Source organism: Falco biarmicus, chromosome 3 (assembly GCF_023638135.1).
Source record: "Falco biarmicus isolate bFalBia1 chromosome 3, bFalBia1.pri, whole genome shotgun sequence".
NCBI classification, from domain to species: domain Eukaryota; kingdom Metazoa; phylum Chordata; class Aves; order Falconiformes; family Falconidae; genus Falco; species Falco biarmicus.
Window position 1 is genome coordinate 108923387 of NC_079290.1, and position 17535 is coordinate 108940921.

A 17535-nucleotide genomic window follows, 5' to 3' on the forward strand; every position below is an offset into this window, starting at 1 on the left:
GGTCCATAGACTAAGGGAATCACATTATTATACCAAAGGATGGGAAGGGTAGTGAGGGTTAACGAGGACGCACTGGAAGGTGCAAGACCTGAGCATCACATAAACGGTTTGGAATAAGGGGTGGAGAATGTGCCGGTTTTGGCTGGGATAGAGTTAATCTTCTTCATAGCAGCTGGTATGGGGCTGTGGTTTGGATTTGTGCTGGAAGCCGCGTTGATAGCACAGGGATGTTTTCCTTATTGCTGAGCAGCGCTTAGGCAGCATCAAGTGAGCAGGCTGGAGGTGCACAAGGAGTTGGGAGGGGACACAGCCAGGACAGCTGGGGATACAGCTAACTGACCCAAGGGATGTCCCAGACCACAGGACATCATGCTCAGCACTATAAAGCTGGGGGAAGAAGAAGGAAGAGGGGGACATTCGGAGCGGTGGCATTTGTCTTCCCAAGTCCCCGCCACATGTGATGCAGCCCTGCCTTCCCGGGGATGGCTGCACACCCCCTGCCCATGGGAAGCGGTGAATGAATTCCTTCTTTTGCTTTGTTTGTGTGTGCAGCTTTTGCCTTATTTATTAAACTGTCTTTAACTCAACCCACGAGTTTTCTCACTTTTACTCCCCCGATTCTCTCCCCCACCCTGCTGGGGGGGAGCGAGTGAGCGGCTGCGTGGGGCTGAGCTGCCGGCTGGGGTTATAACGTGACCATGGGGACAGGGAGAACTCAGAAAACCAAACATTTTTCACAGCGACAGACTCCACAGACTTCAAAAATTAGCAAGCAGGAGCCCGTAAAGGGACACCTGGGGAAAAAGAAAGCTGGGAAGTCCTTGAAAACACTAATGCAGAAGCATCTCGGTGCAGAAGGATCACGTTTAGGAGATGCACTAGGATTATAATGCGATGCAATGGCAGCATTCAAGGTCTCGCTCAGCCTGAAATCACTTCTGGGAAAATAATGAAAATGCTGATGTAATTCAAATCATAAAGAATTAAAGACCAGGAGTATAATTAGCACCAGTCAACATACTTCTACAGGAAACCGGTCTTGTCAAACAAATCTGATTTCATTCTTCACTGAGATTACAAGTTTGATTGGTGAGAGTAACCGTGTACAAGGCAGGAGGCTTTCTGAGTACCAAACCCAGGAGGCGTGACGGCAGCACGGGGGAGCAGAGCCAGCCGTGCCAGCAACAGCCAAGCCGTTGCCTGGGCGTATGGCTCCATATCGCCGAAAACATGCTAAAGGGATTAAAAGCTGATTAGCTGGCAGGTTCCAAGTAATCGTTCCCAGCACTGGACCTCAGTGGCCTCTGCAGGAACCAGACCCTGGTTTGGTTTTGTCTTGCAGTCAGCATGATGGAGAGGGATGAAGGAAACCGATGCTGAGGTGTCTAACGCTCTTGCAGGCTCACTGAGCATCCTCAGGTAAAGGATACAGGATTCGCCTCCCTTGGCATTCACCATATGAAAAAATAACACTTCCACTTCAATGCAGTTGTTAATTTTCTACAGATAGTAATGATAGAAAGAAAAGGGCCTCCAAGGACAAGCCAGATGATCTAAACCAGCCATCCCAGGCAGGTGGACTGAATTGCCCTCTGCAGGATACTAAGGGAGGGGGTCTTGCTAACAGCTAACCACTTCTGTACCGGTGATTACAGTGACCAAATCATCTTCAAAAGCAAGTTCAGAGGGGGGCAACAATTGCTGCAAAGGTTGCTCTGGAAATAAAAACCTGAAAATAAATTAAACTCTGTTGGGAAAAGCACTGGAAAGCCTGGTGTCCTCCAGCAAACGCCCCTCAAGCTCTCCATTGCTAGGAGAGCAGGAGCATAACCACAGCTTTAAGGTTTCCAGGAGAGAGAAGGTAACTGTCCTGGGCAGGAGCATCTCTGAGGTGCCATAGATGAGCTGCCCCGAGACACAATAGAGGTGAGCACATCCTCAAGGATGCAGCAGCGAGGACAAGGACCATTCTCAGCACCTCCTGCATCTACCCATTCCCTGCCCCATGGCTCCCCAAAGGACAAACAACAAAACTCCAAGCACCCCAGGGAAGTCCCATGGGTGGTATTAACCCGGGAGCTCTTCCATGGCAGGCATCGCACGGGATGGCGAAGGTGGCTAGAAAGAGACCACTTGGTGCCCAGCCCAAACTTTAGGATTTTCAGCAGTTTTGGGGAACTTGCTCAAGCTGCAGCAGAGACAAGACAGATTTGAGATGTGCTGGGAGATGGGAAAGGAAGAGTCCCAGTTCCTTGCCCGCCCCAAGGTTAGGGAAAACTCTCCAGCACTCCAGCAAACAGCAAATCCACATGGAAAAAAGCCCTCAGCCACGGGGAGGGAGCAGCTGCTGCTGTCAGTGCCCCCTGGGCTTGTCACGGCTGCTTCTTACCCCCTGCATCCCCAGCCAGATCCTCTTGACATCCAACACCGCCTCCGCCAAGCCAGCCCGGTTGGGTTCCCCCACTAATGCAAGCAGAAAAGCCATCCTTCGGGGGCTCCTTTACAGAGGTGCCTCCTCCCCCCAAAAAAAGACTTAGTCAAAGCAAATGCCAGACCCATTAAGAGCAAAGGACCTCACAGCCAAGAGAGGAATGCTTGGGCTTGATGGACTGTTTATAGAGTCTTTTATAGGAAGGATGGGTAACCTAATCCCAACTACAACATTTTTTATGCTGCTCTATGAGGGTTCAGCTGTGATTAAACTGTTGGCACAGTCCCATGGCACATAAAACCATGGAGACCAGCAAGTCTTATCCCCGCCAGAGCCCTGCAAACGCAAGCGGCAAAACTATTTCAAGCATTAAAGGCCGGCGAGCCCCGCCACAGGCCATCCCTGCTCGCACCTCCGACAGCCCTCGCTATCTTAAGAGACCAAAATAAAAGCGACTCAGCAGTGGCTGCGCTGGCTCTAGTGAATATTTACCCCTGTGCAGTCCAGAGCAGGGCAAAACCCTTCCAGGACTTGTCTGGGTCCCAGGAGCTGGGTGCAGGAGATGCAACCGCTCTTGCAAAAGTATGCTCTCAGCAGCAGGCTTCAATGTCCTTCTTTCCTAGAAGAAATCCCAGGACCAGTACAGTGCCCTCCACCAGCCTCCTAAGACACTGGATAAATCCCATTGCAAGGTTTTCCGAGTGGTTAAAACACCGGATTTTGAGCCAGCCCCACTAAACTGAGATGACCCAAGTTGTGCGTCCCTGCTCTCCACCACAGCACTCCATGGCCGGAGTCTCTGCGTGGTCCCAGGCACTGGCAAAGTCCTCCCAGCTCCTGGGGAGAGGGCATCCAAACATCTCCCCTTGGCTCAAGCAGACGCTGGCCCGGGAAACCATGCCCACCTGGGAAAAACCACCCCCAGGGTGCTCTAATTTGAGCGACTTGAGAAGGAAATAAAGATTTGGAGGGGAAGAGATGGGAAGAGTGGGTACCTCCAAGCCCAGGTGTGGCACAGTGTCACACCGAACCCACGCTGGAGACAGGCTTGTGTAGCAAAACGTCCCCTCCAGACTGCCAGCTTAGTGGGAAAGGGAAAATAAGCAGGGGGGCTGGGGCAGGACCCCCTCCCCCTCTGCCACAGTGCATCAATAGGGTCTGTACATGGGATGCGCGTCCTTGGAGCAGGACAGCTCAACGTCAGACTGGCAGGGTCTCCCTCAGCGCCACTGGTGGGTGGGATTCCTTCAGCCAATTTGAACATGATGTTTGTTTCATTTTATTGTTACAGAACTGGAACAGAACCAAGGCTTTTAGGATTATTTTTTTTTTTTTTGGCTTTGTTGACTCATCCATCAGTTTGGTTGCCCTCATGATACTCCCTGGCATGACACATCATCTCTTTCACGGCCACCACACACTGATTCCAGGTGGGCTCCCAGTGCTCACATTAGACCACAGCCATGTGAGGTGACCTCTCAGAGTTAAAGCTTTGAAGCACGTTGAGCACGAGAGCCTACATCAATTCCAAGCCCTTCTTCTGCATCAAATAAAAGACAGCACCACCTCAGAACCCCTGCGCTGAGCAACCCCAGCCACGGCAGCCGGGAGAGGGACGTGTCCCTAGTGCACAGTTGGGCTCTTTATGTGGAATGGGACCTTGCCAGCAGTTTTATTTTAGCCTTGTGCAAGTGTACAGCACATTCCTGCCACCAAAGGGAAGGAGACCCCCGCAGTGCTTTTGGATGCTACCGCCTCAGCCCCTGCATCCGTGAGGTTTCTCCTTCCAGCACACGTAGCACAGACCCCGAAGCACCACACGCAGGGTTGATGGGCACCTTGATGGAAACCCAACGGGGTGGGCATGCTGCCATGGCTCGATGAGCTGCCGGCACCCCCGTGAGAGCCACAGCAGGGGCCAAGCCCTCCTCCACCCTTCTGGCCACCGAGCAATTCCAGCCTGATGGATGACACACCCAGGGCTGACCTTGCAAATCCCATTTCTTTTTTTTTCCCCCCTTTCCCTCTGTAGCCCACACACCAAGGACCTCCCAAACGCACGGTAGAACACCAGGTCAGCTTTCCAAGGCCTCAGCACCCACAGGCAGGAGCTCAGGTCATATTTAGGCCACCCAAATTACAGGGCAAGGCTTCTCCTTGAGGGTGACCTGCTTTGCTTCCCCCAGCACGAAGCCATATAGGCAGCCCCTGCCACCCTGGCTGGCACCACCCCAGGGACACCACAGGCTCCACCAGTCCCTCGTGTTGGTCCCTAAACCTACCACAGCCCCAGCAGTGTCCCCCACACATCCCTCACTCTCCAGTCCAAAATTCCAGCCCTGCCCTGCAGCCCCACTTTTTTTTTTTTTTTGCACAGACACATGGAAAGCGGTAGCAGCACTGAGGGACACAGACTGGAGAGGTTCTTCACTCTCGGACCCACAGATAAGCAAGGATGGGCTTCTGCAATGCCAAAGGATGAAAGCAAACGCTGGGGACGGGTTGGCTCACTCAGCTTTTGGCACATGCCCACCTGCTCCCCCACTAGCTGTGTTCCACTGGGATGAGGATGGCCCCAGTGCTTGGCCCAGAGGGACAGGCTGGATGCACTCCCCAGCAAAGCCATACTGGCACTTGCCTGCACCTCCTGCCTGTCCCATGGCTCCCCATAACCCAGTGGAGCCCAGGAGACCTCCCCGTAAACCAGTGGAGTCCAGGAGGCATCCCCGCAAACCAGTGGAGCCCAGGAGACCTCCCCGTAAACCAGTGGAGCCCAGGAGGCATCCCCGCAAATCAGTGGAGCCCAGGAGACCTCCCCGTAAACCAGTGGAGTCCAGGAGACCTTCCCATAAACCAGTGGAGCCCAGCAGACCTCCCCATAACCCAGTGGAGCCCAGCAGACCTCCCCAGCCACCGCTCAACCCCAGGAGGAGCATCAACAACTTCCCAGAGCGGCGCAAGGTTTAGCCAAATCCAGGAACAGAGACCAGACGACAAATGGGAGCAGCTGCCAGTAAATTCAGTGTTTCCAGAGGATCTGTGTTTATCAAAAGCTGTCGCTCTCCAGCCAGAACAGGTGTCAGTCACAGCAAAATCTCGTGGCAGCTATTCAATCTGAAGGCACACGAGTTTGACATCAGACCAAAAAAAGAAGAAGACAAAAAAAAAAAAAAGGAAAAGAAGCACCGAGCATCGTTAGCAACTTCTCTGCTCTCCATCTCGCCTACAGACTTGGAAAAATAAAAATGAAGAACCAAAAGGAGAAAACCAGGTGTATCAGGCACTGGCTCTGTGCACCACACCAAGCATCTCCCCATCACCGAGCGATACCCAGAGCAGATCTGGTACCCCTGTGCCACAACCACATCACCCACTGTCACCCAGCTGCCACGGGTGGACCCAGAGCAGCACCCACCTACCCCAGGACATCTCCATCACACAACTGAGCTGGCCTCATCTCACCCGCAGACTCACTAGCTGCCTGCTGCCTGGAGATTTACACCGAGCGCGACACAGAGCAGAACCTGTGCTGCCCGTTCAACACTTCCCACCAGCCAGACACCAACCCCTACTAATGCTGCCAACATCCTAATTAGCACCTTTCCGGCGCCTGCCCCTGCTCCCGACCGCTCTGCACCTGTCCGAGGACTCTCTTTGAGGTTTCCCGAAGGTAGAGCAGACGAACAGGGACAAGTCCTGGAGCCACTCAGCACCCCTTCCCCCTGCGGAGCAGCTGGCACAGCCTGCTCCTCCAGCCCACACCAGCGTCCCGCTGCTCTGCTATGTGTCTGCTGTCAAGGGATTTCCACACAGCATCAGGCACACTTCTGTGTTTATCCATCCCAAACCTCCAGAGCGGTGCTAACACGTGGTGAGAAAGGGAGAAGCCCAGGAGGGTCCTTGTTAGGCAGGGACTACCCACCCCTCCGCAAGGCTGGTAAAAGGAGCAGGGCTTTGTCCCGGTTTTGGCACAGCCAGGGTGGCTCCAAGCTCTGCCTGGGGAATGCATTTGCCCAACCTGGCTGGAAACTGTCCCTGGTGGGGCTGCTCTGCTCTGCCTGCCTCCATCCACCCCCTGACTCCCACAGCATCGCACCCCATGCCAGGTGGGAGCAAGCTCAGGGGGGTAAATACCTCCATACCACCGCCCAGCACGCTCCAGCGCCAGGCAGTTAGTACCCTGCCACCAGCCGTTCCCCACGTCAAGGCACTGGCCGCTCTCTGCTCCCCAGGGAGAGAAAAATAATAACATCACCGACTTGCTTTCCCTCTCGGTGCCTGTTTCTATGCCGGAGCAGCAAGGATGCCGCATGCCTGCTCGCATTGAACACACAGGTGCTCTCTCGGCATGCACCGTGCACGCAGTACAAAGGCTGGCGACCAGCAGCAAAAGCAGCGCTCAGCCACCTGCAAGGGCACTCCACAAACAGCCTTGGAGGTGCTGGGGATCCTGCAGGATTGATCCTAAGGAAATGCTTTCCCCAAAGCTGGCACGCTGCAATTAACTCCCTGCAGCCCTGCCAGCCCCCCTCCCTGCAGGCAACGCACTCCAGCCAGCTCATCCACCTTGTTTTACTTCATCTGCACTGCCCCCAGTTCACGCATTTCTTCTGCTTGCTTTGTCCCCTGATACCAGACAGGCTTAAAAGTAAAACAAGGCAAAGATTTATTAAGTGAGGCTCACCGTAAAGGTTTCTGAGTTGCAGTTGTGGAGCCTGGAAACAGGATTACAAGCAAAGCAAATCATGAAACGCCACCGTAACCTTGGCATGGCGAGACGTGACCCCTCACGTGCTCCAGCCCATCTCACACCCAAGCATGTGGCGTGCACCGGCTGGGGCGGTTGCCCAGCCAGCTCATAGCCACTGGCCACCACTGAACCTCTCCTAGATGGCCAAAGGCTTCCTCGACCTCCCCTCTGCCGCCCCCCACTCATGAAGCTGGCCCAATCCTGATCTTCCACAGACTTTCTACCATACCTTGCCTCAAACCAGCAGCATGTGTATTTGTCAGCCCAGAGCACCCCTAGCTCTTATTCAAGACCACAAACAGCTTCTTTGGATGCATCCTTAGAAGAGGTGGTAGATACAGGATAAAGGCATTGTCCCCAGGGATGTCCCAGGACCAAGCCCTCCTCCTGGGTCAGACTGCTGAGTCCCACCACCCCAACAGCTCCAACACTGGCTGTACAAAGAGCTGAGCTCGCAAGAAAGAGGCATCTCACGAGGGAAAGGCTTGAAACCAAACTCAGAGGCAGCACCTTGTCCATAACCGGGTAGCTGCAGAGTCACGGGAGCCAGCGGGAGGGAAGGATGCTGCCAGCTCCCTCCAGGAGCACCAGCCACGGCCACCAGCCTTTGCCTGGAGGTTGTGGAGAACAGTGGATGCAGGCAGACACGGGTCCTGGTAGGGGACACACACCAGTCTCTTGGGTGAAGGCAACCACACATCTGGAGGCATCGGAACAGCCTATTCCTGTCCAGTTTGTCCTCAGACACGTCATGCCCAACCCTCTAGTCTCAGTGAGCAACCCAAACCAAAGCACTTGGGTTCAGCAGCCACCCCACATGAACGAGTGGCCTCCTGGGGGGCTCAGAAAAGCAGGATCTCCTCCAGACTGAAAATCACCCAGGGACTTCTGTCCCTTGCTCCAAGACAGAGTGCTCCGAGCGGTCCTCCCTTGTCCTGAGAGACTCTGGGATGGGAAGAACCCGCACTGCCACACCACAGCGCGTGATGCTCCTCATCCGCAGCCTCCCACAACCCCTGTGCACCAGGGCTGGGAGGACAGCAACACCTCCCTCCTGAATCCCTCTGCTGAAGTTATTCAGGCTCACAAAGGGTCTGGACAGGGGGTCCAGAGGCTCCAGAGGGTCCAGCCCCTGTTCGACCCTCCTCACCCTCCCTGGCTCTCCCAGCCCTCTGCCTCACAGCAGCAGAGCAGTGCTGCACCAGCCCCAACAAGGGTCCCTGCAAACCACGGTGAGGATGCGCAACAAGAGCCCACCAGGCTCCAGCACGGTCCCACACCCCTCGGGGACATGTTTTTGGAGCTGGGTGATACCTTCCACGGCGCAGGACTCGCTCCAGCCCGCTGCCAGGCGGACAGACCCCAAACAAGCCTGGCCCAGCTGGGTGCAGGCAGCGAGCTGCTTGGCATGCGATAACCATCACCCAGGGGACAGCCTGTCCTTCAGCCCACCGCAGACCGGCTGTCCCCATGGCCCCCAAAGCCTGGGTGGGAGTAGAGGGGAACCAAGCCCTCCGTGGCCAGCCCCCCGCCGCCCCCTCCTCTCCCATGGCAGGGGCTCAGCAGCCAGCCGCAGGCTGCCCAGGAGCCTGGCCGCGGAGCCCATTGTTCCCTTTGTCTGGCCTTTTGAGCATCAGCCCGCGTGGCTCAAGGCGTCCCCTCTACCGCAGGGACGTTCACACGCTCGGCCGCCCCCACCACCCCCCAACCCGCTCAGCCGGTGGGCGAGGGGCTGAGCATCCCCTCTAAACCCAGCTTTGCCTCCCCCCCCCAACTCCAGGCAGATAAACCCAGAGATGAGGGTAGCTCCTCTCCTCCCCCAGCTCCAACCAGATGCTCCCACCCTCCCCAAAACACCCAAGGTGAGCACCAACGAGCATTTTCCAGGGGACCCTACCCCTGCCTGGCCACCCTGCCAAAATCAAGAGGCTAGAAAGCGCTCCTGCACCCAGAGGGTCCATCATCCCAAGGTGATGAGCTCCCTGAGCGACGTGGACCCCCCTGGTGCTTTGCCTCAGAAGCTACAGATGGTCTCAAAAGCCAAGCAAGGAGCTGGGGGGTGGCAGGGCCCCCACTGTGCGTGGGCATCCAGCATCAGAGCCTTTCCCTGTGGGACAGACCTCAAATCCACATCCACCACCACCACCATGGGAGGCTGAGCCAAAGGGATTCCTGGTTTCCCTGCTCCCGAAGCAGCAGACTGGGGGATGCTCAGGCAGCAGACTGGAGGGATGCTCAGGGAGGAGGTGTAGAAAGCACCCTACTGGCCGCAGCCCGAGGGCTTCCCAGTGCTCCCAGTACCCAGGACTGGCAGGGGTGGGCTTCACCCTGCCCAATACACTCCTGCCTCCGCCCTCCATCACTCCTGGTTTTACACCAGAACCCAAGAGCAAGTGAAAAGAATATAAAATAACAAATCATCACCCCTTCATCACCCTCTTCTTCACTCCTCCCACAGTCCAACACACCTCTGTGCACCCCCCCCAGCGGCATTTTTCCTGAAGCCCCCCCACCCCTGCACCTCTCCTGCACAAGCATCTTTACCCTCCTTTCCCAGCCTTTCCCAGTTCTGAGTTGACGCTTTCAAAAAGCCATCCACAATGACTTTAAGATCTCTTTCTTAAAATGCTAATAAGTAATTTAAAGACCGCCACTGTGCATGCATGGGTTTAGGGTAATTTTTTCCATGTGAATCCCTTCTCATTCATCACTGACTACATTTAATCTGCCACTTTATAGCCTGGTTATCTGGTGTCATGAGATCCTTTTACAATATTTTAAAGACAACTGTTGTTTTTATCGTCCTGAGTAATTTTGTATGATCTGCAAACTTTCTGGCCTTCCAGTTCCCACCCCTTTCTAGCGCATTTATAAATACGTTGCACAGCGCGAGCCTCACGGTGACCCTCATCCAGTGGGAAAACTGGCTGTTTCCCCCTCTTTAAGCAGATTTTAATCCATAAGAGAGCCCTTCCTCTAAAATGACTGCTCTGGAGTCTCCTCAGTCACCCAGGGAGCCCTTCTTAAAGGATGCTCATCCCATTTGCTCTGGTCTAAATATTTGTTTTACCCATTTATATTAAAATATAAGCTCTTCTGCCGTCACTTCAGGGCAGCCTCTCAGCCTGGCCCTGCGAAGGAAAGCTCCTTGGCCGGAGTCCCCTTGGCCATGGCCATTTGGGGGGACACTGAAGTCGCTCCCCACCTCCCCACGTGCTCCATCCTGATTCTCATTTTTTGAGAGGGAACTTGGGGGGGTAATTCATTTCTTCTCACAAGTTATTTTTCAAACTCCTCTCAGGCTGCCATATATGGTTTTACGTTCACCACACCATGGTTTCTGATTTTTTTTCTATTTTCCCCTTTTAGATACCACTTTCACTCGCTGAAGAACATCTTTTTACCTCCAATGACCTCCCTCAATTTGCCATTCAATCAAGATATTAAAAAAAAAAAAAACTCATACCTTAAATGGCCACACACATTTATTCTGAGCTTCAAATATAATTTCCTATATCATGTGCAAGTGTTTCACTATTTTAGCTGCTCCCTTCGCCCAGCTCCTTCGTTTTGCCTTACTTATAAGATGTTACTGCATCATATTTTTAAGTGCTGGTCATTTTACAGACACGATGGCCTGCCTTTAAGAGAGGTAATGTGGAAAGAATATTACTTATTAGACCAACAGATAAAGTTTCACCAATGTTGGGAGCTCACCACCTCTTTCTCGTGCTCCCATGGAGTCAGGCCAATGCCTTGCACCGCATCGCGCACGATGCTTGGGTCTAAATCAAGAGATCCTCCTCTTGTGGGCTTTCTGAAGAGCGGCGATTATTCACAGTCATTAAAACTATAATTTCCGAATAATGCCACTATGTGACACTTACAGAGGCACGGACCATCCACAACTGTAGTTGTGTTTTCTGCCTTTGTGGCCCATTTCATTTCCCTTAATGTTTGGCAATTGGTGTCACAAGCTGGGTCCAAGGGGTAGCAGAGACCCAACGGTGTTCCCTTCATCCCCGAGCAGGGAAGTTCAGAGGGGCGGATGGCACGGCATGATCCTCACTTACTCCTTTGCCTCCATCCTGCTTTGTCCAGGGGCGAGGGGGCGACACACCTCACACAGCCAACCCCATGCCTGCACCCTGGCACAAATCCCCATCCATCCAGTACATTCCTGAAACCCGATATAAAGTCAGTATTGATATATCCCTGCACACACCCCTGGGGCACCTCTTCTTCCACAACCCCTCCTACCTGCTGCCTGCCGGCGCTCGAGGGGTCCCTGCCTGCTTCCAGCATCCCCAGTCATACCTCCCCCGTGCTCCCTGCATCCCTGGGTACCAGCCAGGGCAGAGCCCCCTCCTGACCCCCCCAGGGCTCTGCCTCTCCCTCCCTCTGCACCACACATCAGTGCCTTATCGCGGGAGGCCCCGTCCTTACCCCCTTATCTAAGGCTGAACTTTTGCCTCTGTGCATCTCCCCGCTACCCCCCTCCTGACACATCCCACAGGCAGCCGCTTCGATCTGGCCTCTCTGCAAACCAGAAGCCAGATTTGGGAGGGATGGCAAACCAGGATGGGAGCCAACAGGGGTCTTTCTCAGTAAAAAATGGCTTTTTGCAGGATGGGAACCCCGCACCCACTCCCGGACGGACCCCACATGAGTATCCGTGTCGTTCTGTCGGGAGCGGGTGCGTGTTGGGACAGGAGCAGCGGGCTCAGTCTCTCGTTTATCACTGCTCGGGCTGCGCTCACACAAAAGCACTCAGGCCTCGGGAGGTATCTCGGCATCCAGTATTTACCCAGCTCCTCAGGCAGGTTTCGCAGCCCCACTGGTGCCCACCCCTCTTTACAGCCAGCTCAGGTATGTGTACACAAAGGGCTGCGACTAGTGCAGGCAGATCCTCAGCCCGGCTACAAAGGGGACCACTGCCCCCATCCTTGGGGGACAGCCCCAAACCCCCCCTTCGCAGCATCCCCCAGGCATAGCCACGTGCCCTTCGCACCCCCACATCCCTCTGTAGGGTGTTCCAAGGAGCTGGGGGACATCAGTGGCCACGCCAGCCCCAAGCCCTCATCCCCTGCAGCCCTGTCCCCCCTTAGCATCTCCCTCCAGCAACTGCTCCCTCTGCTTTCATCACCCAGAGAAGCTGGAAATACAGCACAGTTCGGGAACAACTGCTGCTCCTGCCCAGGAAAAGTGGAGAGGCAGAGCGACAATGGCAGCTCCACGGACATTTATATCTGGCACCAATTTATTTGATCTCCAAATGGAGTTTTCCCTGCTGCTGCCCAGGTAATGCAAAGGGCAGGCGGGCGCAAGGAATGCACCTCGTCAAAAATTAACCCAGGGAGCAGGGCCGGGGAGGGGAGGCAGCGGCAGGGAGACAGGCAGCACAGGTCCAACCCGAAACCACCGCCTCTGCTGCACGCCTCATTCCCGTTTGTTCAAAAATTTGTTTCCAGCCTGGATTCAGGAGACTGTTTGCAGATCTGGAGTTCGAACACGCAGGAAGCATCAGCTCCTTAACAGATCCTGTGCTCTTCCCCGGACCTGCTGCTCTGCCGCATCCCTCCGGAGCGTGCTGTGCTAGCCGGGATGCTCCTGCAGCTGGATGCCGGCACACCCCGGGTACATGGCACCTCCCTGGAGCACCGAGGTCAAAGCAACTGCCCAGGTGTAACCCGTACCAGAAGAAACGGGTAGCTGCAACCACGCAGCTGGGCACCACGGGGAACAAGCCAAACCCTGTGTTCACTGGCATCCCCCCGCCCCACACCTGGGCCTGGAGGAGGCTGCAGAGGTGCTCAGCAGCAGGTCATGACTGTGTGTGCAAGAGAGGTGACCATATTTTAACACTGCAATATGTTATAGCACACATAAAATACAAAATCTCGTGTATTACGTACACATATGCAATATAATAAATGTGTAACGTCTATTGCATGCACTATAACACGTAAATATACAGAAACACAAAAGTCCTGTCTCCAGCTGGCTGGGAGGACAGACACGGGCGCTCGTGTCCAGCACCTCAGCTCCAGCGTTACCCACCCCAGAAAGGATACGGCCCTCCCTCCCCAGCATCCCTCTCCAAGGCCAAGGTCAGGCTCAGGATCCCAACCGCCCGGCACAGAAGGATGCTCAAGAGCAAGTCCCCTCACCCGTGCTGCTGCTTCCCAGCAAAACTGCCGGGTGATCCTGCCTCGCCCACCAGAGCCTGCCGACCCCCGTGCTGCCCGCACCCTCGCAGATATTAGGGCCATCTTGTTTCTCCTTTCACATTTTTTGGCACACGGCTGGCTTCCCTCCAGCCCTTGGGAAACTTGCCAGCGCTGCAAGGTTTATGAAAAGTTAACTCCAACGGGGTTAAGAGCGCCTTCAGGGTTTTTTTTTCACCCGCCTTGCACGCGAGTTTGCCAGGCTGTTGATTTTAAAATACCTAAGTGCCCTTCCCAGCTCCCCCCCAAAAATACGTCGGAAGTATCAGTACTCCAGATATGCGCACAGCATACGCCAGCAGGAATACAAAGAGGAGCCGTTAGTGATAGCGGCACTGTTACCAACCGGTGTGGGATCCAGACCCTTCCAGGACTCCTTTGTTCTTGACTTTCTGGTTGTTGGGGTGTTTTTTTTGTTTTAAAAAAAAAAAAAAAAAAAACACACACAAAAAAACTTTCCTTTTATAAGCCTGAACTTTCTCAGCTGCTGATACGTTACCTTGCAACTGCCTTAACAACTGTACGCAATTCCTTAACCTCTGCTTTATGTACGTTGTCATCCACCTCCCTGTTTTCCATATTGATTTATGTTTTACGTTCTTTTCACATTTCCTTTTAACAGAGCTGGTTTTAACCAAACAGCCTTTCCTCCCGAGCCCGAGACACACATTCTGCTGGCCAGTGAGTAATCAACTTCCAATTTTCATGCACACTCCTGTTTATATTTCCTTCCCTATCGGCTTTGTTTCTAATTAAGGTTTGTTAAATGCAAGTGAATATATAGTGTACAGAGAAATATAAAGCATGTAGATAAATAAACACCCCACACACAGGCGCACTGACTAAGGCTGCGCTTTCAACCACGGATCCCAAAGCACTTTGTCATGTTCATTAACAAAACCTCGCGGCTCCCTTGGGAAAGACGCTTGTATTATTTTACGCCTTGTAATTAGGAAAACTGAGGCACAGAGGAGACAAGTGAAATTACCAGCATTACAGAAAAGCTCCGTAGCAGAGCTGAAAACAGGGCTCAAGAGGCAGGATCCCTGGGCAAATAACCAGAATGCTTTTTCCCCCCTGAATGAGCCTTTTTTGCCCTCGTTTTGGTCCTGGGAATCGGCCGGAGCTGGTGATGGCCGCACGGAGGGCATCGCCACCACAGAGGTGTCTTGTGGCTGAGGGATGCGGTGGGGTCCACTCACCGCTTCCTTGGCCAGCGACTGCAGTGGGGTGGGTCTGCCCACACCGACGGGCCCAGAGCAGCCGGAGATGCAGGTGAACCCCACATCCAAGCATCCCAAGGAGCCCCGGGAAGAGGCAGCTCCCAATGGGGAGGAAGGAGCAGAAGTGCACCAGGGGAGCTGCGTCCCACACGCTTTCGCCTCACCAGCTCTCCAGAAGCCTTTGGAAAGGAGGGAAAGGCTGGGATACAGGAGCTGGTTGTCCACACTAGCACTGTGAGCAACCATCACAACCCAACACACGCACGAGGCAGAAGGCAAGAGCGGGGGCGCAGGGGGGACCCTGCCGAGCCCGAATCACCGCGTTCAGCCTCAGACAGGGACAGCCGCTGGAGGGATGGTGCAGGGCCCCCGCCGAGCATCCCCAGCCACGGGACAGCATGCTTCACAGCGATCATCTCAGGTGGGTGAACCCCCCTCATCCCCAGAGGTATATCCCCCATGCCACAGGATGAGCCCAAGTGCTCACGCATCCAGTCCCTGCTGCTCCTGCCATGATGGCGGAAAGGTCACCACACCTTCAAGAAAGCATGGATGAGCTCCGGGAGCTGGTCACCGACCCCCCTGGCAGCTCCTCTCCACACAGAGGAAGGGCAAGGTGGGGCGGAGGCGTCACCCTGTCCCTGCACAAGGTGCCCAGCTCCATCCCCTGCCATCGCCAGCAGCATCGGCCCCGCCAAGCCCAAACCCCACCGTAAGTGTCAGCACTGCCCGCTGACGAGGCCAGACACCCCACGTGGACACGTATGCTCCCACAAACACGCTCATCACCCCCACCCTCCCCCCCAATAATTAAAACCATACTGGGCTCATTTGAATAGCATAGCTGGCTAGAACTCTCCACTGCAACGTAAATAGTCCTATTTATGCCAAGCTCCCATATTGTAAATATCACGATGTATAGCTGGCCAACCCATGAGTCATCTCCCAAAACTCCAACTTAATAAATGGTGCCTCATCCATGTTCCAGACAAACACCGTCCGTGCGGCTCCCACCGCCCGGCACCTCCACGCCCAAGGCCAGCACGGCCACCCAGCCTGCCCACTAGCCCAGTCAAGCCAGGGGGCCAGCAGGGCCACCCAGCCCCTTGCCGGCTCGGCCACAGCCCTCCCGCAACGGGAACGCACCCGTGGACTGGGATGGGCACCCGTGGACCGGGATGGGCACCCGCGGACCGGGATGGGCACGCTCCCGCGGACCGGGATGGGCACGCTCCCGCGGACCGGGATGCGCAGCTTGATGGCCTGACACGTTGCTCCCACCCCTGCCCGGCCCAGCTCGGGGGTCCCTGAGCAGCGGGTGGGCTGAGGGCCCGCAGGCACGGCTGAGGTGGGCTTGTGAGCAGGAAGACAAGGCCCCCCTTGCCTAGACCCTCCCCAGCGGGCTCCCCCCCAGCCCGCAGGAGCCCCCCACCTGCCGCCTGCCTCCGCTTTGTCTGAGCACCGGGGGGACTCGGCGGGGAGCCCGGGGCCGCCGGGAAAGCCACGCCGCCAGCGGGGAGCCATGAGATCCAGGATGGCGAGGCCTTGCCGGGGTGAACCCCGCAGCCTCCCGCAGCCCAGCGGCAGCGGGCACAGCCCGGGCATCCCCCGGCGGCGGTACCCGGCCGGCACCCAGCGACCTGCGCCCGCCGGGGGACGCCCACCTTGCCGGCGGGATGGCGGCTGGGAGGGGACGGGGACGGGGCGGGGGGGACGGGGACAGGGACAGACGACACGCGAGCGGCCCCCGGCTCCGCACCGAGGGAGCACCTCCAGCCGGGGCAGCACTTCCCCAAAACTTCGCCTCCCCTCCAGCGCTGCGGAGGTGTGCGGCGGGCGCGGGGGGGTGGGGGGGTACACAAAGTGCCGCCACCCTCCCCCGAAAAAAAGGGCTGCGAGCCCCGACCGGGGGGGCTCGCCCCGCCGCGCAAGGCCGCCGCCCCCCGCCGCCCCCCCTTACCTTCCACGGCGGCGAGCAGGGGCAGGAGGGCGAGGGGCAGGCAGCAGAGCCACAGCGGCCCCATGGTGCGCGCCGGGCCGGGCATCAGAGGCGGCGCGGCCGGCGCTCCATGGAGGCGGCGGGGGAGCGGCGGAGCGCAGAGCCGAGCCCCCTCGCTGGGGCCGCCGCCGGCGCGGGCACGGCCGCGGGCACGGAGCGCACCGCCGGCCCCGCCGCCGCGGCCGGGCCGAGCCACCGCCGCCGCCGCGCGGGGGAGCGCCCCGCGCCGCCCGCCCCGCCCCGGGGCGCCGCGCTGCCGGCGGGGGGCGGCGGGCGGCGGGCGGCGGCGGCGGGCGGGCGGCGGCGGGGCGGGGGGCGGCGGGGGGCCGGCGGCGCGGCGGGGGGCGGCGGGCGGGCGGCGGGCGGCGGCTCCCCCCGCCCGCCGATGGTTTCTCCCGGAGCTGTCGATCATCCGGAGAAAGCCGTGATTTCAGCCCAAATCTTCCTCGCCCGGGGTTGACTGCGCGCCGCAAAAAACGGGGAGGGGGCGGCGGAGGAGGGGAGGAGGAGGAGGAGGGGGGGGGGGTCCCGGAGGGATGCCCCCGCCCCCGCCCTTCCCACCGCCCCGCAGCCCAGTCCCGCCCGGCGGCCCCGGGCTGAGCATCCCTCCATCCGGGGGTGCGGCCCCCCCCCGCCCGCCGCTGCCCACCGGGGTTGGCGGGGGGGGGGGGGGGGGGGGGGCCGGGGGCGGTGGAGGGCAACGTGCTGGCTGCGGCCGGGGCCCGGCGGAGAAAGGGCCAGCGGGACAGAAATTAAAAAAAAAACAAACACACACACACAAAAAACCCCAAAACAAAACCCAAGGAATAGGCAAAATCCGCGGCTGGCAGGCCCCGGGCAGCCCTGACCCCCCCAGACCCCCCCCTCCCCGGTCCCCTCGTTTCCCATGTGGGGTGGCTGCGAGC

At 57.1% G+C, this 17535-nt stretch overlaps 1 protein-coding gene across 2 annotated transcripts in view; it reads right to left on the reverse strand.

Moving 5' to 3' along the window:
• Positions 1-16812, reverse strand: part of EPHB2 (EPH receptor B2) — a 129434-nt gene extending 112622 nt beyond the window's left edge. For both annotated transcript variants that reach the window (XM_056332728.1, XM_056332727.1), the window contains exon 1: positions 16592-16812. In XM_056332728.1, coding sequence (XP_056188703.1) covers positions 16592-16676 — 85 coding nt within the window. In that variant the 5' untranslated portion in view covers positions 16677-16812. The remainder of the gene's footprint in view (positions 1-16591) is intronic.
• Positions 16813-17535: the final 723 nt, after the last annotated feature.